General features: G+C 46.0%; 1 protein-coding gene across 1 annotated transcript; it reads right to left on the bottom strand.

The window, feature by feature from the left end:
* Window positions 1-435: 435 nt before the first annotated feature.
* Window positions 436-3868, bottom strand: FOS (Fos proto-oncogene, AP-1 transcription factor subunit). The gene is made up of 4 exons (XM_036244948.1): window positions 3572-3868; window positions 2568-2819; window positions 2004-2111; window positions 436-1879 (listed from the first exon to the last, which is right to left on the bottom strand). The coding sequence occupies exons 1-4, from the start codon at window positions 3710-3712 to the stop codon at window positions 1238-1240; spliced, it is 1143 nt and encodes a 380-aa protein (XP_036100841.1). The 5' UTR covers window positions 3713-3868; the 3' UTR covers window positions 436-1237.
* Between the last annotated feature and the right edge of the window lie 19385 nt (window positions 3869-23253).

Genomic DNA, 23253 nt, shown 5'->3' with positions numbered 1-23253 from the left:
AGGTAACCCTTCACATGATTTTGTAGGATTAAAAAGTTAAAGTAGTTTGTGTAAAGCTTAATTCTATTTGCTAAAAGGATTTTTTAAAGATCAAGACATTTAAATTTAATATTAGCCCAACTAGATTTAAATATTCATCCCTTTGACTTTCAAAACAGAAAAAGAAGCAGGAAGACTCGTTTCCACAAAAGCTGTCTGAAGAGTAGGTTCCCACCCTCAGAAACTGTAAGTAGAGAATCTTCATAATGCACTGTGAAGACTCGTAATATTTATAAAATATTCCAACATCAGCTCTAGAGTTTCCTTCTCCTCTTTGATAAGGGATCAAACAAAGGGGTGTGTCCCCCTCCAGGAGCTACCTTTCTTGACAAACTGGTCTCCAATACCTTTCAGAATCTTAACCAAACTTCCAGAATGAAAAGAGCACAACGTTGGTCGCATTCAACTTAAATGCTTTTATTGACAATGTCTTTGAACGATAAGCAAACAATGCTTAAATTTTTCATTCAAATTCACTTTCCACATGTCTGAAGACCTCAAGGTAGAAAAAAATAAAATAAAAATATAAATATCTGAGAATCCATCTTAATAAATAAATTAAAAACACAATAAAACGTTTTCATGGAAAACTGTTAATGTCAGAACAATCATTCCACCTCAACAATGCATGATCAGTAACATTACAATGAACATTGATGTTGAAGAAAAACTACAGTACATGGATATAGCTATTTATTTCTATCTACTAGAAAATAAAGTCATATCTTTTCTTAGTTTAATATTGGTCATTGCTAATCAGAACACACTATTGCCAAGAACACAGTAGTTATTGTTAAAATCAGCTGCACTAGATACAATTTGAAAATATCCAGCACCAGGTTAATTCCAATAATGAACCCAATAGATTAGTTAATGCTATGAGAAGACTAAAGAGAAAAAGAGACACAGACCCAGGCCTGGCTCAACATGCTACTAACTACCAGCTCTCAGATGTGTCACTGGGAACAATACACACTCCATGCGTTTTGCTACATCTCCAAAAGAGGTAAAGACTTGAGTCCACACGTGGATGCTTTCAAGTCCTTTGAGGCCCACAGCCTGTTGTGTTTCACGCACAGATAAGGTCCTCCCTAGGTCTACAGGAACCTTCAAGGGAAGATGTGTTTCTCCTCTCTGTAATGCACCAACTCAGGACAGTGGCACTGGTGTGTGCCTGCTGCCTCCCCTCCCTGCCTGCTCACAGGGCCAGTAGCGTGGGTGAACTGAGCGAGTCAGAGGAGGGCTCGTTGCTGCTGCTGCCCTTACGGTGGGCAGCTGCACAGCTGGGGAAGGAGTCAGCCTCTGGGTAGGTGAAGACAAAGGAAGACGTATAAGTAGTGCAGCTGGGAGTACAGGTGACCACCGGGGTGCACAGGGGCTCCAGCTCTGTGGCCATGGGCCCCATCCCCAGGGAGCCACCGTGCAGGGGCTCCCAGTCTGCTGCATAGAAAGAACCAGACAGGTCCATGTCTGGCACAGAGCGGGAGGTCTCAGAGCCACTGGGTCTGGACGATGCTGGGAACAGGAAGTCATCAAAGGGTTCAGCCTTCAGTTCCATGCTGCTCACGTTTTTGATAGGCTCCACTGAGGGCTTGGGCTCAGGGTCATTGAGGAGGGGCAGGGTGAAGGCCTCCTCAGACTCAGGGGTGGCAGCCTCAGGCAGGCCTCCACTCAGATCAAGAGAAGCCACAGACATCTCTTCTGGGAAGCCCAGGTCATCAGGGATTTTGCAGGCAGGTCGGTGAGCTGCCAGAATGAACTCTAGTTTTTCCTTCTCCTTCAGCAGGTTGGCAATCTCAGTCTGCAAAGCAGATTTTTCGTCTTCTAGTTGGTCTGTCTCCTGTATACAGAGGGATAAAGAAAAGATTAAGACAAAGTCTTGCTCAAGGACACTGCTCCCTTATGCCAAATGTCCAACTTTCCCCTTAAGTTTTAAAAAAGAGTGACCCATGAAATCTACCTACCGCTTGGAGTGTGTCAGTCAGCTCCCTCCTCCGGTTCCGGCATTTGGCTGCAGCCATCTTATTCCTTTCCCTTCGGATTCTCCTCTTCTCTTCTTCTTCTGGGGACAACTGGAAGGAAAAATGACCAACAGTCAGTAACAGTGTCTGCCATCAGCTCCATTCACCCACCCCAGCGAAACTGGCTCCTGTAGCTTCCCAGCTTCCTGGCACCTTGTCTGTGAAGCCATTTCTATCTAACCTGCAGTTTCAGGCTGGGTGTGACTTGAATTTCAAATAAGATGCTCAGCAAGAGAATGAAGAAGAGCCCGGTGTAAAAGCGTGAGATAGGAACCTCTTAGGGAGGAAACTATTAGGGTATTCCTTGGGGTGGGACAATCAGAGTCTGACTCCAGATAGAAAAGGGCTTGGAGCCAGAGTTCCCCATTCAGCATGTGTAGTCAATTTCTTTGCTGACTTCACCCTATTCACTGTGCTCTCCATCTACACCAGTGATGATTCCCCATCTCCCCATTAACCATCTCCCCACCTCCACACACACACAGAGAGATGGTGCCAAGAACTCACCTGTTCCACCTTGCCCCTCCTGCCAATGCTCTGAGCTCTGCCTCCTGTCATGGTCTTCATGATTCCAGTCCTGGAGTAAGCCCCTGCTGAGGGGGTGGGGACTCCATAGGGGTGAGGAGCTCTGGACTGGGATGGGGCCACGGAGGAGACCAGAGTGGGCTGCACCAGCCACTGCAGGTCCGGGCTAGTCGAGATGGCAGTCACAGTTGGGATGAAGTTGGCACTGGAGGCTGCCAGATCCGTGCAAAAGTCCTAGAACAAAACAGAAGGGGTAAGCTGACGTGAGCGAGCAGGTTTGGGACACAGGTGAGGGGAGCTTCCCAGTGCCGCATGCAGCAGGCAGAGAGAGGGAAAAGAAACCGTGCTGCCAGGGGCTGCTTCTGTCTTTTTATATTCCCTTCATCCTAGATGAAAGGTTTCCCCCTTTCCTCCAGGAATTCTGCAGCGCGGTGCCCTTCTCTTCCATCCCGCTGCTGCGTTCCCGTTATCCCTTCAGCATCACTTTCTTGAAAGGGGGTTTGTTATAAATATCCCTGACGTCTGAGCTGACGCAGGCGCCGCTCCGGAGTCTCCTGAATGAACTCGCTTTTTTATCAATGAAACTGCCTTACACACCCGCCTGCTTCGCCCTCCTCCCCCGGCCTCCTCTAGGCTTCGGGGGGGGGGGGTGTCTCTTTTTGCCGCCTCCCTGGAGGAGTCAGGCTCAAGTTAGCGAGTCTTTGCTTGGGACATGTTTTCCCCAGCGTGTCAGAGACCAGAGAGCGCGGGCCGGGGGTAGATCAGAATGAGCCTGCCGCGGGAAAGGAGAACAAATTTCTACTCTGACAAGCGTCGGTGCGCTCCCAACAACTCTGGGACTCCCGAAATAGGGCTTCTCTGCCCGAGGCAGCCTCCCTCCCCACCGAAAAGGGGCACCCGACTCGTCTTCCTGAGCGGCCCGCCCGGTGCCTCCTCCCCGGTGACCCTGAATCCCGGTCCCCGCGGCAGCGCGAAGCCAGTTTTACCTGCGCATTGACAGGAGAGCCCATACTGGAGAAGGAGTCCGCCGGTGAGTGGTAGTAAGAGAGACTGTCCCCGGCTGGGGAGGCGCTGCTACAGCGGGAGGAGGACGCCTCGTAGTCGGCGTTGAAGCCTGAGAACATCATGGTCGCGATTAGTCAAAGCCGGGGCGAAGGGCTAAGGGGCGGAGGCAGGTAGGAGTTTGGGGGCAGAGCTGGGTAGGAGCGTGGTCACTGCTCTCTCGCTGCGCCACCACCGCTGGCTCTGTCTTCACTCTTCTGCTGCTCGCTGCAGATGCGGTTGGAGTACGAGGAGCCGCAGCCACAGCTTTTATAACAGCATTTTATGAATGAGTCCAATGACGTCACAGCGCAACCATTGCGGCCTTGGAGGGGTGGCGCGCGAGCCTAAACATCTCTGCGTCCTCCTTGCCGCCCCCACCGCCCTCGCAGTTTCCTATCTGATCCCCTGTCTTGTTGCGTTTTTTAAAATTTTGTTAGCGTTGAGCATTCTGGGTCTTAGGGGTCCCCTAAACCCCCTAGGATGAGGGACTGCGGGGATGACTCCCCCCACTACCGCAGGGACCGGCCGTGGAAACCTGCTGACGCAGATGTCCTAATATGGACATCCTGTGAAAAGGGAGGGGGGGATTGACGGGAACTGCTCGCCGGCTGCAGCCAACAACTAGGGTGCAGCGCGGGGGGGAGGCGGGGGCTGCGGCCGGGGGAGGGGAGGCGGGAAAGGCACAATGCGAGCGAACATTCACACCTGATTCAATGCGGACCCTTGTTCCCGCGGTGGGGGGCGGGGTTGGGGTGGGGACGCCTTTTTACGTGTACACAGTAACCAAAGAACAGTTCTGAGTATAGGAAAAAGATATGAGAGAAACAGGTATACAGCCCCAAGGGCTTACGCCTTGGCCCGCGAAGGAATGCGCCTCTACTCCCATTCCAAATTCTAGCAAATTCTGTCCAAGCAGACCCTCACGCCCTCACCTCAAGCTCCCAGCTCGAGCAATACTAGGACTGTTAACTGCGTTTGGAAGCTAAAGGTCGGGGGATCCGAAATAAGAGAATAACCGACTTCGTCTACGAAGCTAGATGTTTTATTTATTTTATTTTTAAGGAAAAAGGCGTATTTTTTCTCAGTCATATATGGGTATATTAGTGTTACTGTCAAATCCCTGAGACACCAGCCATTAAACATTGTGCAGAACCTCCATGCATGGATGTCTGAAGGGGTCAATTGCCTGGTTCTGAGTCGGGGCCCCGGGCATGGGGTGGGGATGGGGTTGTTATGTAGACAAGGTCGTCAGTTTGGGGTACCGAATGGAGTGAGCACTTGGAGGAGCGAAATTATGGGCGGGGGAAGTGGGGCGATTCGGTTCCCCAGGAAGTTGGGCTTACTGGGAGCCCGCAGCGGGTGATTTTCCAGCGGGGACTTGGAGAGGGGAGGACTGGGGTCGCTGAAATTCATGCCCAGCAGTGCCCAGGCAGGAGTCCTCTGCCGCTAGGACCTCAGGCGCGGCTCCGTGGCCAAGAAAACGGGGCTATGGAGAGACAAGGTGCTCTGGAGTGCGCTGCGCCCCCAGGAGCCCCCAGCCTCCTGCTCCACTGCAAAGGGCAGCCGGGGTCACATAGCCGGCCACCTCTGGGGCAATAAACTGCAGGTCCTCGCAGAGCCCCTTTGTCCTTCCCCCAGCCATCTTTGGGCCCGGGGGTCACGGTGGATACCTGGAGAGGGGCGAGTCGGGATTAGGCCAGCGGGCCGATCCTTCGGGACGCAAAGGGAGTGGGACCGCCGACCTGCCTCCTGCGGCGGCACCCGGGAGCCAGGCGATCCTGCTATAGATAGTAACAGGGAAGCTGCTGTTTACAGCAACACTGCGCCGCCAGGGCCGTCTCCAGGCGACGTCGCTCGGCCGGGAGAGCCGTCGTCCTGGAGAGGCCGCCCTCCCTTCTGGCTCCCTGGGGCCTCGGCCTCCCTGGCGGGGCTGCGGCCGCTCCCTCTGCCTGACATCATCTGCCAGGTCCGTGGGCTGAGTGCGGCTCGCGCGCGGCTGTGCGCTAACCTCCATTCTTAGAGATGCGAACCCGGCGGGAGCAGGGAGGGCAGGGAGGCGGGGATTCGTGGAACTGGGCCACTTGCTATTTTTGCATTCCCTGTCACAGGCAGAGATGAAAACAGAATTTCATCATTGTATGTCACTGGTTTGTGTTGGTGGGAATTTACCCGCTTTCCCCCCTCATTTAAAATATGGGAGAGTAAAGGAAAAATACATAATACATAAACACAGACTTCTGGGAGCTACTCTGAATCCTAAGGCAATTTTGAGGCCTTCGGTTCTCCCAATTCTACCATCTGTCAGGCTACTTCACTATCTTTAATTATTTAATTTTCAAAAAAGTTTAGGAAGGCCAATCCATCTCTCCTTATTAGCTTTGGACAAAGTAGGTCAAGCTTTGAATTCCTGGGTCTGGCCTTGCATTCCATTCATAACTGGATCTCAGGCCTCTTAAGAGAAAACCTAGAATGATTTCATTTAGTTTCCCTCCAGAGTCTTGACTCAGCTCAGGCCAACACCTAAAGGATGCGTTAAAATTTTATATCCAGAATTTATCTCATGTGTGACTTATCTTGCATATGCCAATAAAAAAGGAAAAGGGTCTCTGGATAAACATGTCTCCTCTAGATAGCTTAACTCTTTTCTTCCTGGCACTGTTATGACCAGAGAGTTGGAGACAATAAATCCATCTTCTGAAAAGGACCATGAATTCATCCATGAATTTATTCATTCATTTATTTGTTGAACAAAAAACTATTGAGAGCCTTCTGTGGTGGATCACTGTGCTGGAGGAGGCTGGCACTTACCGAAATGAATAAGGTGGACCTGCTCTTACCCTCAGAGAGATTCCAGCCTCCTAGAGAAGACCAACAAATCAATAGAGAATTCCAAGGCAGCAGTACGTGGTTTGACAGAACTAATCAATAACAGGGTGCTATGGAACACAGCAGAGAGTGCGAAGACAGGTATCAGAGGAAGTGACTGCAATACAGAGATGGGAGCTGGATCCACTGTCATCTGGGAAACAACATGATAGATTGAAACGCCAGAGCAGCCCTGGCCGGTTTGGCTCAGCGGTTAGAGCGTCAGCCTGCGGTCCAGAGAGACCCAGGTTCGGTTCCCACTAAGGGCATGTACCTCGGTTGCAATTTGTCCCCGGCCCTGGTTGGGTCATGCGGGTGGCAGCCACTCGATGTGTCCCTTTCACATCGATGTTTCTCTCTCTCTTCCTCTCTCTCCCTCCCACTCTATCTGAACAAAAAATGAAAAAATGTTCCTCGGGTGAGGATAAAAAATTAAAAAAAAGAAAGAAATGCCAGAGCATCCAGGGAAGCAAGTGCTCAATACCCCGCAGACGAATCAGATGATACCATCTCAAGCTTCCTCTCCTGCCCCACTAACATCTGAACCTGTGATCATTCTAACATACTCCCACGTCTCAATCTACTCATGGTATCTATTTCAGGACTGCAAAATCACATTTTTAATATGGAGCTCACATGATGCAGCCCTAAAATAAAATAAATCAGAACCAACATGTGAAATTATCTTTGCCATTTGCAAAGGTCAGGGTGACTTTGAGCCAGGTGTGTGTGCCTCTGAGCACCATGCTACCTTCCAGCAGGGCAGGGGCTCCATGTTCTGGATAAGCCTCAGCATATAAAACTCAAACTTACATAGTTTGTGACTATCTGTGTGCTGAGTTCTTCCTATTTGGAGACCCAAACATGAAAAGGAGGGTAGAAGCCTACATCTGATGTTAACCCAAACTGAAAACAAATTCATTTATCCTCACCAGTTGTTTCTTATCAGATAGAAATATTTCCAACTTTGCACTTCTCTGGCATCTGCATTTAGAGACCTGGCCCACATTGAACATTTGTTCAATAAATCTGAAAGTCAGTGCACATTGTTTCGCGTGGTGTTATTGCAAAATTAAGTGAAAGGTTGCTGTCTGTGCTGCCTACGTAAATGCTGCCACACACAACCCATGCATGCAGAAGTAGTTATTTATTTGGGGAAGTGTGGTCTAGTGGTGAAGGGTTGTGGTCAGAGCATGGGACCAGAAGTCAGGAAGACGCATGTAGCAAAATCAACTCCTTCAAGGACTTAGGGGAGCCGCTTCTTAGATTTATTTAGCATCTACATACTTTCTTCCTTGTCTTTTTCATGTACTGTATTCACTTGGCACCTAGCACAGTGCCTGGCCCAAAGTAGTAGGTGTTCAATAAATATCTATTGAACGGATGAATGCCCTCACCCAAGCAAGGCAAATGTATATCATTGTCCTTTATGCGTACTTAAAAATCAAATAGATAATGTTCTTTAAATCTTTGGTAAGGCTGAACAAGCTGAGTCTGTCATTCTTGAGTATGAATAGGCAAAAATTGGAAAAAAGAGAAATTAACAAGATGTTCGGGCTATTTTCAGCTGGTGTATAAAGAACAACCCAGTGGTTGGCGATAGAACATCAAACTTGCCTTTGTTAGTTAGCCCCATACATAAATGCCACATTGTTTATAGTGACAATGACCTTGTTACCACCACCCTCTAATTTATTCATTCTAAATGTCTAGACCCAAGGGGAAGAAGCATTCCACAATTCCTGTGAGACTCACATGCATGTGAGCCCAACTAAGGGTCCTGGGGGTCAAGGTTACTCACCCTGTGGCTCAGACAGCAAGCAAAAAGACTGCCCTTAGTTTAGAAGAGTGGAGACAAAGGAGTAGCAGCACCATCACCACACATACAACCCCCACCACCACCACCACCACTAATTAGTACTAGGGATTTAGCCTCTCTGAGAAAAACTGTTTGCATTCTGAACAACTCTTGGCTTTTTGACAGGACATGATGATTCAATGGGATCCCCATCCTGCTGCTAATGCCAACATTTAAACAAAGCTCTATGTAGTCCCTGGGACACACTCCATCTGGAGCTGATGACACTGGGGAACAGCTATGGTGTCTAAGAAGGACACATTTCAACCCAAACTGTGGCATCTTTCACCACAACTGGCAGCATGGGACCCTCTTTCTGTCAGTCACGCTGAATTTTGCTGCAGAAACAAGAGCTCCCCATGGGCAGACAAAGTCTTCTCCAGGCCGTCAGCAACTCAGATGTCCTGAGCTGAACTTCTGCAACTCTGGTGGACTTAAGCTGCTGTAATTCCCAAGGAACCCAATCTATGTCATTAAACCTATAGGACAACACACCCTGACTAGAAACCTCAACTGTAGGGCTCCCATCCAATGAGAAAATCTCACCATCAGCATGGGTGGGGCGGGGGTGTGGGAGGTGATGGCTAAAATGGGCTGGCTCATGACGTGCTCCAGGTTGTTAAGACATCTCAAGCATAGTTTACACCCGTTTATCCACCACCTTACTCAATAAGAAAGATCTATAAAACAGACATTAATAATTGTAATACCAAAAAAATCTCCTTTCCTAAACAGGGAAAATCCTGACCAGAGTTAGGCTACCTTCTGATCTCTAGATCACAGTTTCATCCTGAGATCTGAACACTTTTTGTCTTAGTTTACTACTTAATTGTAAATTTTCAGTTGCAACTCCCAGCTGAGGTCTGATTTCCTCCACTGATGTTTTTACCTGGAGTGTCAATGAGTTACAGATCACTTGTGAAAATCCCCAAAATGATTCTACTGAAGAATTCCGCCTTCAGACTTGGACCCACCCGAGATTGTGAGCTAATCAATTAATATAGGGATAGATCATACATTGAAAGTCTACTCTTCCACTTAGTGGGGCTCTGAATTAAATTATAACAGTAAATCCTAAATTCCTGCAAAGTTGTTTAGTGGCCAAGTCACAAAATTACTTAGAAAAAAATCTACATTTCTTATGAGGTCTACCAAGTCTGGGTGACCCAGGCCCTGCCCAGCTCCTCAATCTCACCCTGAACCGCTTTCCCTCATTCACTCCACTTCAGCCACACTGGCCTTCTGCCTGTTCCTCAAATGTGCCAAGTTGGCTCCACAGCTGGGCCCTTGTACTCACTGTTTCCGCCTCTCCCAGATCTTGACATGTTGACTCTTCCTCATGATCAGTATCTGCTCAAATATCACCTTCTTCTGGAAACCTGTGCTGCCCCCTGTCCCATGTTGCCCCTCAGTCACTTTCTGTCACACTACCTGGTCTCATTTTTTATCTAGTACTGATCACTATGTTACTGTTTGTTTATTTGGGTACTTTTTATTGTCCATCTTCCTGTGGAGCCATAAGGTCCACAAAAGCAGGAAACTTACCTGTCATATTGAGTAGGCATCTATCCTCAGTGCCTAGCTTCTGGACACTTGTAGGCACTCCACAGATATTTGTGGAGTGAATAGATGTTAAACAGGAAGCTCATCAGCTCTTGTCCATGTGGCTGAGAAAGCAGCATAGATTCCCTTTTTGGATAAAGGGGCTTGATGGGTCACTTCTTACCTGTACCCTCCTTAGGTGAGGGGAGCCAAAATCCTGATCAGAACCCTTTTCTTTTTATCAGATATAATCATTTAGATGCTTATAAATCCACAGGTGTACCCATCCTTAGAACTGCCTAGATCCATCATATCTGCTGTCTAAATGCTTCTACTACCACACTAGAGGATATGGGTGCTATACTTTAAATAATAAGTTTTCTAAAATTGATTTGAGAGAGAAAGGAAGGGAGAGAGAGAGGGAGAGAGAAAGAGAGAGAGAGAAACAAACATTGATTTGTTGTTCCACTTATTTATGCATTCATTGATTGATTCTTATATGTGCTCTGACTGGGAATGGAACCCACAACCTTGGCATATCAGGACAACACTCTAACCAACTGAGCTACCCGGCCAGGGCTGAGTGCTGTAGCTTTAAATCCATAATCACTCTGACCAGAAGGTGTGATTTGCACAATAAGAAATTTCATCTGGAGCAGTTATCTCTCAGATCCTGTCTTTTCCACAAATTCAGCCTGATCCCACAAGAACTTTTTAGAAAATATTTGGACATACAAGAAAAAGAAAAACCTAACCAACTTTTTAGTTTAAAGGTGTTGAGAATATGGCCATAATAAAAATTTCACCGCCCCATTCCTAAAATGATTGTGGTACCCTTCCAAGCAACTCACAGTATTAAATTGGTAAAATAAATATTTATTTTAAAAAATCTAAAACTTGCAAGTATGATGAAATAATGCCAGGATGTAAGTTCCACAAAGGAGAGGAAAATTGCTGTTTCCCCAGTGCCAAAAACAGTGCCTGGCACAATAGCAAGCACTCCATAAAGAGAATAATGAATACAGCTTTTCTAATTCTTCCCTGAATGCTTCTTTGAATATCCCACTCCCTCCCCAACATGTGTTTACTTGGCTTCTTGGGCAAACGGGCCATAACGGTCATATGGCTGGGGCTAGTTTGGCATTTGTTGACTGACTGACACAGGACAGAAGGACCCGGCTATCACAGGATCACCTGAGACCTGGAGGCAGCACCTACATCAGCCCCATGTGGGCTAAGCTGATCTCTGAAGTAACAAACAGAGCACCACATGTGTGGCTGCCTGGGTCAGATTGCTTAGCACGGAGGGAAAGGATCAGTCGACAGGATCCTCCATTTGAATCATTTGGCAGAACCATTCTATTCCTTTCTCCAGATTAATCAGGTGGCTTGGAATATTTAAGTGATGGGTTAGCTGTGGGTGAAGAATCTGCTTTCCCCTAGTCTCTGTTGGCTATGAATAGGAAACTTCACAGTAGGTGGGGATTTGAGAGTTCATTTGCTGCTGGTACTTTGCCATCCCAGTCAGGTTTATTTGAACCTGGGGCTTCATCCAGCTGGTGTCTGTCTGAGCTTGGAACTTGAAAAAGAGAGAAACAAGGGGTTGTGAAATAGGCTGGGAAATGGAGAAAATCTGATATCTTCAAATAGCACTTCACTCATTGACCTGCCAAAACAGCAGGCTCACTAAACAACAACTCCAAGCCACCGTGACCAGATAAGTGCATAAAGAATAATAATGAAGAAAACCAAAGAGTTTCAAATTAAGTGATTGTATGTTTGGATAAGAGCAGCCCTTGAGGTGTTTAAATCACACATCTGGTGTGAGCTTAATTTTGTTGCGTTTTTATCAGATATCTCTATCCTGCTTTCATTTTTCCACTGGTTTCAAAACTCCCTCCAGGAAAGAAAGAGGTGTCACATACTTCAAATTATTATTACCTTGCATAAGAGCCAGAAAGAACAGTTACCTACATGTACTAGGGTATGGCCTCTACAAAATTACTTCTTCCATAACTCAAATTATACAGTCAATTACTTTATTCTCTTTTCTGCATTCAGTGCCTTTATTGAGCACCTACTATCTGCCAGTCACTGCAATCAGTAGTAGACAGGCAAGCTTCCTACTAACATGAAGCTTATAAGCTAATAATTAAAATGGACAGATATGTTGTGAGTGTCTGTATTGCTACTTTGGATTGAGGGGAGGGAGGTGACATTTGTCAACCCACCGTGGAAGGACAGGGAGCAAAGCATTCTGAGGAGAGGAAATGTTTCCCAGTGTGAAGTTAAGTACTAAGAAATATAACTCTATTTCCCCTACCTCTGAACCCAGCAACCCATCTGTATTTGCAAGGTGCACCTCAAGCCCTAGTGTCTAAGTTACCAACAAACCATCTCTCCCTGCTCCAGACCATAAACACCAACTTTGTGATCATTGCAACCAAATTTGGAAATGTTCCAGCTCTTCCCAGTTTAGTTTCTTTCTTAGCTGTCACTATACTTCAAATAGGATATGGATGGTATCTATTTCATTCTCATGAAAAAAACACCCATATGGACCTTATAGACGGCTCCACACTAAAGTCAATGGTTAATAAGATCTCTCTCAATAGCTTAAGAGTCTGAAATGAAAGCATGGACAAATAGATGTAAATTGCCCTAAACCAGGCTTTGAGATCTTCCAGGGCCCTTTTCAAAGGAATCTGAAAACAGGTGCATTCCATTTTGCTTTTTGTTAGAGATCTATTAACAATCAACAGAGTTCAGCTTAGACTGTGCTATAAAACAACAGAACGTGGGACAAACAAAGCTTTCTCCCCCAGGGCAACACTCCCCTGGGTTCTGCTGATATTTGCACGGGGTTCAAGCAAGTGTACTTGGGAAGTTTATGGGGGACTAAACTCTCAAAGTATTTGTTTCTTGAATTCTTTGTTATTTTGACTGTACTGGAGACTACTCCACAAGCCATTATTAGAATACGCCCATCTTCAGTTCCCGTAAATATTATGTCTACATAGAACTATGTGAATTATTTCATAGCTGGAATATGAACCAGGCTGTAAAAACTTGCTAATAGGAATTACATAAGAACATTAAAACTTAAATGAGAAAAGCAGCAGCAAAGGGAAGAGTGGCCAAAGGATTATGTGTGTGAGTGCCGGGGAAGAGGGTAGCTCAACCCTCCGAAACCAATTATTCAGCTCATGCTTGCTTGTTTAAATCCAACAGCAAATGTAGCTGACACATTCCTGAGGGCACAAGGGTGACTTTCGTTACAGCAAGTGAAAGACGCTGAGGTCAGTTCTCAGAGGTCATTCTTATCATCTTTGGTACTAATTGTTCCAAGCGGTGAGGACCAAGGGAAGCTGAGGCGGTGACTGGGAAGGAACAAACTACAGGCAGCTGCTGTCGTGCGTTCTGGAGCTGAGGGCTAAATTCAGTCTGTTTGCAAACTTCTGATGCAGGAACTGTCTCCCATCGTTGGCAGTTCCAGCCTCTACAACATTTGTGAAAAGGCATTGTAGCACAGAAAGCATGAATTAAATATAAGCTACTGGTATTGTACATATGTTTTCTACTTCCACCTCCCATTCTTCTCCTCGATGAAGCCTACTCTTATCCAGTTCTCAAACTTAGAATGTCATATTCTCATAGAGGACTTCCCTAAGCACCCAAGCTGAATTAGGAACCCTGTAGAAGCCCTCCTTCCACCCTAGCTTTGCATTTATAGCACACAACACCCACTGTCTGTAATAATATATATTTATTTAGAAAATAATTAGGCTAGTATTCAAAAGATAAGTTCCACAAAAGATAAGTTCTTTGGCAGAATCCCCTGGCCCCTAGGGAAGGCCTGGTATTAGTAGCTGTTAATTGTTGATCGAATTTGTTGGGTGTCTCTCTCCATTCCAGGAAGGCAGAAACCTTGCCTATTTCGCTCATCGTTGATTTCCTAGCCCCTAATATAGTATCTGGTCACATACTATGTGCTCAAAAATATTTCTTAAATGAATGAAAATACAGTAGTTAATATTTATTGAGTATTGGCTCAAGGATTATGCTGAGTGCTTTATAGATATTATGTTTTTTTTTTGTTTTGTTTTGTTTTTTATCCTCACCCGAGGATATTTTTCCATTTTTTTTGTACAGATAGAGTGGGAGGGAGAGAGAGGAAGGGAGAGAGAGTGAGAAACATCGATGTGAAGGGACACATCGAGTGGCTGCCACCCGCACGACCAACCAGGGCCGGGGACAAACTGCAACCGAAGTACGTGCCCTTAGCGGGAACCGAACCCGGGTCTCTCCGGACCGCAGGCCGACGCTCTAACCGCTGAGCCAAACTGGCCAGGGCGATATTATGTTATTTAATATTCAGCAAAATTCAATGACATAGGTATAGTACTATGCTATTGTGGTTGAATAGGTTCAATACAGTTTTTTTTGTTTTTTTTTTATCCTCACCCGAGGACACCTTTCCATTTTTTGCTCAGGTAGAGTGGGAGGGTGAGAGAGGAACAGAGAGAGAGAGAGAAACATTGATGTGAAAGGGACACATCGAGTGGCTGCCACCCGCACGACCGACCAGGGCCGGGGACAAACTGCAACCGAGGTACGCGCCCTTAGCGGGATCCGAACCCGGGTCTCTCTGGACCGCAGGCCAACGCTCTAACCGCTGAGCCAAACCGGTCAGGGCATCAATACATTTTTAAAAATAATATCCTATAATTCTCTAATCTACAGTGGATAATTGGGCCAAGTTTTCTTTTCAATGTATTAGGTAGAACTCTGGTGGCCTGCCCCAAATAAATAAGTGAATTTATTTCCCTAGGTTTCCGGAGTGACTGATAAGAGAGAAACTCAGTCTCATGGGTCTTAATTATGCTTAAATTGCTTAGAATTAAATTATAGCCTTAGCTTCTATTTACATTAGGCTCTGGAGGGCAAAAATATAAATGTGATGATACATAGATAGATGATAGATAGATAGATAGATAGATAGATAGATAGATAGATAGATAGATAGATAATGAATGTCATGCTGTTTGCATTGGGTTCATATGCAAACACCATACATGTTGAACATTTCTACTTCTATCAGAGGTAACAGGAAGCAGGGGGAAAAACATGGGCCAGCCCTGGCCAGTTTTGCTCAGTGGTTAGCCTACAGACCAGAGTCTCGGGTTTGATTCCAGTCAAGGACATGTACCTTGGTTGCAGTTCAGTCCCTGGCTCTAGTCAGGGTCACGCGGGAGGCAACCAGTCGATGTGTCCCTCTCACATCGATGTTTTTTTCTCTCTCCCTTTCTCTCCCTCTCTCTCCATCTGAAGATACATAAAAAAGTATCCTTAGGTGAGGATTAAAAAAACAGAAAATCAAAATACTGACTTTAAAAGATATATGTACCCCTATATTCACGGCAGCATTATTTATGATAGCCAAGATATAGATGCAACCTAGTCCATTAATAAATGAATAAATGGATGGATAAATAAGATGTGGTATATAGATAAAATGGGATATTACTCATTAATAAAAAGAATGAAATCTTGCCATTTGCAACAACATGGATGAACCTAGAGGGTATTATGTGCATTGAAATTAAGTGAGACACACAAAGACAAATAATACCATATGATTTCACTTACATGTGGAATCTTAAAAAAAAAAAAACACAAAAAACCAAATGAACAGGCGAAACAGAAACAGACTTAAAAATACACACAGAAACAGACTCATAGATACACAGCACAGAATGATGGTTGCCACAGGGAATGGGGGTGGAAGGATAGGTAAAAAAGGTGAAAGGAAATAGAGAGACAAACTTCCAGTTATAAAATAGGTAAGTCATGGCGATGTAATGTACAGCACAGGGAATATAGTTAATAATATTGTAATAACTTTGTACAGTGACAGATGGTTACTAGACATATGGTGATCACATTGTAAAGTATATAAAAGTCGAATCACTCTGCTATACACCTGAAACAAATATAATATTGTATGCCAACTATACTCTATTTTTTTTTTAAGGGCTGAATTCAGTTATGGCTGGGATGTGGAAAATGTATGATGTGCACCTGCCCCTTGGAAGGCCAGGTAGGTCACGGCTTCTCTACTTCCTGGCCTTGGCCTCTTTGCTGTGGAAACCTGGTGGGAGCAGGCTCCATGCAGCACTAAGACAAGGAGGGGTTGGGGGAAGGTGTACCCATTGATAATAACCAAGCATTTATATACCAGTTGGTATTTCCACAGTATCAACTAATAATCACTGTATCATTACAATCCTGTTAGCAAACATGTGGGGTCACTGAATTCTCCAGACACCATTTATAGATGGGGAAATAGACTAGGTAGATTAATCGCCTTGTGGTTTGAGGAAATCAGCAGCATAGCAGGATATTAAGGTCCTTAGGTTGACCATGGTCAGCTAAATGGAGCGGCTCAGCCAAACGACAGGACAGAAAGGGTCTGTGTATGTTTGTGTGTGCGTGCAAGCACAAATGAAGCAAATTGTTACTTTTAGTACCTTCAGAACTATAATCTATTTGGTATTTTCTGGATTAAAAACTCCCTGGGCCACACACATGGCCCAAGACCACCATTTGGGTCAATGGTCAAAAGAACAACAACAACAAAAAGAAACTAAGAAAGAACTATGTCTAGGAGGAGAAAAACAGGGAAACTTTGAGGTTTTAATGATGCCCTTGGACAGAATCATAAAATCTAGTTCATGTGCTGGAGTCAAATCTAGGCACTTAGAGATGCTGTCATCTTCCTTCTTCCTCCCCTCTTCCTCATCCACACTGAGGAAATTCCCTCGGTCCCCTCTTCTAGCTTTTCACGTCATCTTCAATGTACAATGTCGATATTGCCTCATTATTTCTCTTTCTATGTAACCCAGATATATTGGCTCTCAGAGATCAAGACACTCTGTATTCCTGGAAATGTAGAGATCATAGAATTAGAAAGGGATGTTTGATGGTCTAAAAGTGATTGTATATCAGACTTTTAAATGTTCCCTGGTAGTGTAAAGACAGGAGGGAGACTAGCCTAGCAATTTAATATATTTACTGGGTAAATAGTAAGCACTTGCAGTCTCTGCGACTTAATCAGAATGAAGTTCATTTCGATAAAGAGCTGTGCCCTTTGGTCCTATTTGTATTAAGCAGGCTCCCAATTTAATTTATTATCACTCACTTCTAAGCAAACTGTAAACTATGAGGCTGGCCAAGGGGTGTGGGGAGGATACTTAGTAAGAATATTCACCGGCGCAGATGAAGGGGAAAGAAGGTAGTGGGCTAAGTTTAGAGCAGAGAGAACAGGTACCCTCCTTATCAACCCCAATCTATGAAAGTAAGCTTACTTTCTTGTTTCCAACTTGAGGTTTGCATCATTGTCTATCTCTGTCTCTGGGTTTTGAAGACATATTATCAGGTCATCTAAACCTTTTATGAAACATTTCAGACTTGTATGTGCATGAGCTAGTGGAGATTTATTATATTTGACACCATAACTAAAGAGTTTAAGGCATTCTTTTAAGCACAGCTTGTCTGAATCCCCTGAAGCTGCTAGATCACTATCTCTTGCCAGATGTTAACTTGGTTTCACTGATGGGAGCCCAGGGCAAGGTTAAAACTATCTCTGTAAACATTATTTGTGCCTCAGAATGTTTAACTCCATCAGTATTATATAAGAAGAAATCTGGAATTTTTATTTTATTTTTTAACTTATCTTTATTGTCGAATGTATTACAGATGTTCCTCACTTTTCCCCTATTGACCCCCTCCTCCCCACTCTTGCCCCTTATCACCCTAGCTGGGCCTTGGAGGTGCACCCCTAGTGTGTAATTGACTCTTGATTGCTGTTGGCTTGTCGATGGGAGGGATTTACTCAGGCTGATCAGCTGCAAGGACTGGTTGTGCCCATTGACCACTGGCCTCTGACTACCTTGGAGGATCAGCGGTGTAGGGGTCTAACACTCAGAGCAAGACTTACTTCAGCAGGGCTCTGATATACCCACTGAGTCCACTCATTGAGTGTGTCACTTGTGGAGGTTGTTGGGTGGTGGTGCTTCGATGTGGTCTGAAGCTGTCCACTGGGTGTGCTGGCTCTGGGGCAAGGTCAGCCTCTGCTTGTGTTCTACCTGGGGCCACCCGGCATAAGTTACAAAGTGATCAGCAGATGGTTGCTTCTGGTGCTGGGCTTGGAGGTACCCAGGAGAAGCCAAGTTGTGAAACCAAGGCTGGCTGCTTCTACTGCCAGGCCCAGGGCCACTTAACAAGGGAGATGGAGCTTGCTGAGACCAGATGCTGCTTGTTTGAGAGATTTTAGGAAAATCTGAAGCAGGATCCAAGACAGGCCAATCCTATGGTAAAGCCACTGGAGATAGCTTAGGTGGGCCTAAAGGTTGGGTGGAGCAGGGCCTCAGGGAATCACCAAGGCAGGGCAAACAGTGTGAGCCAGGTTGCTGGAGTCCCAGATCTGGCATCTGTCTGCTGCCCCAGGGAAGGGCTCACCAAAGGAACAAAGGCCTCCCACAGCAAGTCTGTCCAGGAGTTCCCCTCCAGCTCTCACCTCAATGCCAAACAATTTCGTTCTTCCCCGTATGTCTCTGGTGCCTTTCAAGCTGCCTCCCCAGTGCTGGAGCCCAGAAGGAGCAAGTCCATGTAAATCCGTGTGCGGGCCCTTTAAGAGGAGCTGCCTGGGACTGCAGCCACCTCAGCCTCCCTCAGCCTCAGTTCCCACTGTTTTTTCCAGCCAGAAGTGATGGGGATTTCTCTTCCTGGCACTGGAACCCTGAGCTAGGCACCTGGTGTGGGATAGGGACCCCTCACTCCTCAGAGAGGACCTTCCCAGCTGAGGTGTCCTCCTGATTTTTATCCGCCACAAGTGGGTGTGGGACCAGCCCGTCCACCTCGCCCCCCCTACCAGTCTGGATGTGGCTGCTTCTTTAATTTCATAGTTGTAGGACTTCCATTCAGCTTGATTTTTAGGCGGTTTTGAATAATGGTTGTTCTGTAGTTTAGTTGTAACTTTGATGTGATTGTGGGTGGTGAGACTGCATTTACCTACGCTGCCATCTTGACCAGAAGTCGAAATCTGGGATTTTTTTTTTTTTAATGTTTTTTCTTTATTGATTTTAGATAGAGAGGAAGGGAGAGGGAGAGAGAGAGAGATACAAACATTGATGAGAGAGCTCGAGCTCCATTGGCCGCCTCCTGAATGCCCCCCACTTGGAGTTGGTTCCACAACCCGGGCATGTGTCCTGACCGGGAATGGAACTGGCCGTCTCTTGGTGCACAGGTAGATGCTCAACCACTGAGCCACACCAGCAGGGCAGAAATCTGGGATTTTAAGACCATAATTCTCCCCCACACCACCCACATCTCTGTCCTCAATTGATTTCTTTTTCTTTTGGAAAAGGCAAATGGGCCCTAGTTTTGAATTAGGATAGAAAGAGAGAAAAGCGAGGACTCGAATAAAAGTACCAACCCATGTCCATTGGGATTCTTTGGTATCCACTCAAACCACAAGAAATCTGGGTATCTCTGGGTGGGAATACGATAATTGGTAACATTCAACAGAATTAGGACCAGACAGGAAGATGGAGCCAAATCCTATAAGGAATAGCACTGAAACCTGGCAGTGCTAGGTACCAAAGGACTCCGACTGCGCTTGAGAGTGTAAACAGCTGTAACTGTGAAGGCAATACCGTCTCTGGGATGAAGCTGAAAGGGTACTAGCATTTCTGAAGGGGGGGGGCGAGGGTGTAACACCACATACTGGGCTGTGACAGTCTCTGGGCCTGGAGGCCCTTTCTCCCACAATGAACTTAGCCACAGTGGAACTATGTCATCTGTTGGACTGTGATCGGTAGGCGCAAGATACACACTGAACACGTTTTCTCCTGGATTTCATCCTTGGCGACAGAACCAGACCTCAGGCTCCAAGATCTGTTTGAGAAATAAACAAGTGGGAGACAAACAACCAAAACAGCAACACAGTGGAGCAAGCTCTGGAGACGAAGCACCGCCTTTGCAAACCTTGGACCAATCAGAAGCCTGTTGCTGGGGCCCGGTGTTTGGCCGCCTGACGTTGCCATGGAGACAGAGGAATGTTACACACTAAACATGGGCGAACGTTGAGGTCTATGCATTATATCCATGGAGACGACAGAGTAAACGTCATCCTCTGCCTCCCCGCCCTCCCGCAGCACGCCAGGGGCGGAGGGAGCAAGTCAGACATTGTTGTCACGTGCCGCCTGTCCCTAGCGAGGCCTGGTGGGCGGGGCCTGTTGCTATGGCTGCAGCTGTGGCTGTTATTGTTTGGAGATGGAATTAGAAAGTGCTGAGGCGGCAGTGGAGCCAAAACCGATTTTGGAACAGCGTCTCCCGCCCCCGGGCCAGAGAGGGTTCCCCAGCCCCTGGAAAGCCAGGACACCCCTTAGGCTGTCTCAGCACGCCTCAGCCCCAGGTCCTGAGCCAAGATCGCCGTGCTGCCTGTGACTCCAGACTGAGGGCCAAACCCAGACCACTCCCTCCACCCTTAGTTGGCCATAATGGTCAGGGTGACCTCCCCAAACCGCCTTGTCCTCCAGACAAGCCCACAGAACAGTCTCTGTCTAAACTGCCTTGCCCAGGAGACAGGAGCAAAACTCAGTGCTGAAAACTCCCCCATTCTAGGAGTGAATTCCAGAAGCAAGAGGAATTGGAAAGAAGTTTATATTTGTCTTTTATACTTTAAAAGTAGCAGGACGTTAGACCTTCATTCCTTACACTTTTGTTGAAGACTTGAGGGAGGGTTGCCTAATAACCCCATTCAAGAGCAGTTCCTCTCAAAAGGAGAGAAAATTTACAAATCCCTGAGCACTGGAATACTGAAAAATGAGAAGACCTGGAAACCCTAGGCCAATAGGAAGTGAAGCTTCAGTTTGGACACAGCTTTATTTCACGGTAAGGGAGTGTGAGAAATCTGAGTGTGCCAGCCTCCTTTTTCACACAACTCTGGAAACAGTTATAGGAAAGTTGCTGCAACAGATTGTAAACAAAACCAGATCAGATAACAGGAGTGAAGGAAGACTTGAGAAGACTATATGAAAGCAACCACCCATGAACAAAATGTAACATTTGAATGATAAGGCTAAGGGGCCCAGGACTTAGAATTTTCTCCAAATATAATCTTCCAGGCTCGCTAAATTGAAACTGAATTTAAAAATTATTTTTGAAGGAAAGCAGAGGGGTATTATTTGCTGGAATTAAAAATAAGCTGTTGAGGTGAGTATGTAGCATGTTTTTGATGGCAGAAGCATAAAGAAGAATTTCGTTAAAATTAATGGCGTCTGGGGTTGGTTGGGAGTCCTCCATTCCTCCACCAACACATATCCAATCCCATTTAACATCTCTGACAAATCAGCACCTGAGGGTTCCCTTCCTGTTACTCCATGCTACCCCTGCCTGGGCTCCCATTGAGGTCTTTTATCCCCTGCCCCCAGAGCATATCCGTTCCCTGTCAACATTCTCTGGCTCCATCCTCTGACCTACCTATTACTCACTTCCCTGACACCCTTCTCTAAACAGTTCTCCCTTCACTCCCTTCCCACTCTCTTGCCACTCCTCAGGTTTCTACCCACTAGACCAGCTCTCCCCCAAACCCTTGCCCCATCCACCCATCTCCACCATAATGTTTTCCGTCTGGCTCTTACTTAATAGAAGCCAAAGCCTTTCGTAAATGTTGACCAAACACAGGAAGAAGGGCATAATGAGCTGAACAAAGTCATCTGAATTAAAAAATATATATATAATAGTTGAGATCCATGCTACATATCCAAGCGTTATACAGATTCTGCTTATTACAGGACCATGGGCAAGGCAGCAGTTTACTAATTCTGGCATTTTCAGGGAAGTCATGATAATTTCTACTTTTTCTGTCAATTGATGATCAAGTTAGACCCCTACAGGAGGGTCAGTTTCCTTTTCCCTCTACCCTCAAGACTTTATCTAGAGCATAAAGCAGATGGAAAAGAGAGAAACCTCAAGTTCAGATTAATAGGAAGGCCAGGCTTGAGGGTAGATTAGATTGAGTCAGTTTGGGCATAGGAATGAAGTGGTTTGAGTTTTGTTTCAGATGGGAAAGTAAGGCATTAATTTTACCATCTAGAAAAAAGTAGAGCAGCGGTCCTTCTTATCTTAACCTATGTTAAACTCAGACATAAATTAGAATAAGACAGTTTTGTTTACTGTAAGATTCTATCTCTCTCTAGGTCTCTCTTGTAAGTAATTCTTCAGGCCAATCAAGGACCCAGCAGATCACTGACAGAAAGTATGAAGGAAGGAAAAACTGAAGACAAGATTTGTCTGGTCCTTGATGTGCCAGGACTGTATAGAGTGCTCTCATATATGCTCCCGTATCCTCCCAATACTCCTATGAGCTAGGTCTTATGCCCGTTGTGACAATCGAAGGAACTGAGGAATTAAGTAACTTGCCCGATGATGTAGTACAGAGCCAGGCTTCTAACCCAGGTGTACATTGTCAGGGCTTTTGCTCTTCCTGAGTCCCCTCGATGAGGTAGAATACACAAAAAATCTCCCCTTGGATCACTTCAGAAGTTTACCTTTCTTTTTTCTTCTCTCTCTCTTTTTTTTTTATTGTTGACAGTATTACAGATGTCCCTCATTCCCCACCCTTTTGCCCTCTCACCCTGTCGCTGCCCCGCCTGAGGCCTTCACCATATTGTTGTCTATGCCCATGGGCTATGCATATATGCATGTATGTTCTCTGGTTAATCTTTTCCCTTCCCCTGAGACTCTAGCCCCTTTTCCCAAATTCATTAAAAAGAAAAGGCAGAGGGGAGAGATTGAAGATCTTTTGTGAAATCTGCTAGATTGTAGTCAAAAGGTGCTGACATGACAAAGTAAAAACATGGATCCATCCCTGCCTTCTGGGACTAACCTATATTTACTTATTGGCCCAAGATCCAAGAGGCAAAGAGAGACATGCCCCAGAGCACATGAAGCAGAAAGGTTTGGGCGAGTTCTGGGAGACTCTGACCTGCCCCAGGCTAGGGAGGCACTACCTGAGTTCCAGACTACCTGGAGTATTCTGCCCAGATTTATCTGAAGCTGTCACTTAGGACTGGCCCCTCCTTCCCTCTCTCTCTCCTCCCCCATGCTTGACCTTGCAGAGAAGCATGTCCAGCACGAATTCCTCCAAACCTCAGATGCCTTTAGAATTTTAATGTGTCTAAAGAGGGCCCTCCTTTCCCTGGCCGGTTTGGCTCAGCAGTTAGACCATTGGCCAGCAGACTAATGAGTGAGTGAGTCGTGGGTTCAATTCCAGTCAAGGGCACGTACCTCCAT

The sequence above is a fragment of the Molossus molossus genome, unplaced genomic scaffold (assembly GCF_014108415.1).
Source record: "Molossus molossus isolate mMolMol1 unplaced genomic scaffold, mMolMol1.p scaffold_m16_p_1, whole genome shotgun sequence".
Lineage (NCBI taxonomy): Eukaryota > Metazoa > Chordata > Mammalia > Chiroptera > Molossidae > Molossus > Molossus molossus.
This window is presented reverse-complemented; position numbering and strand designations above follow the sequence as displayed.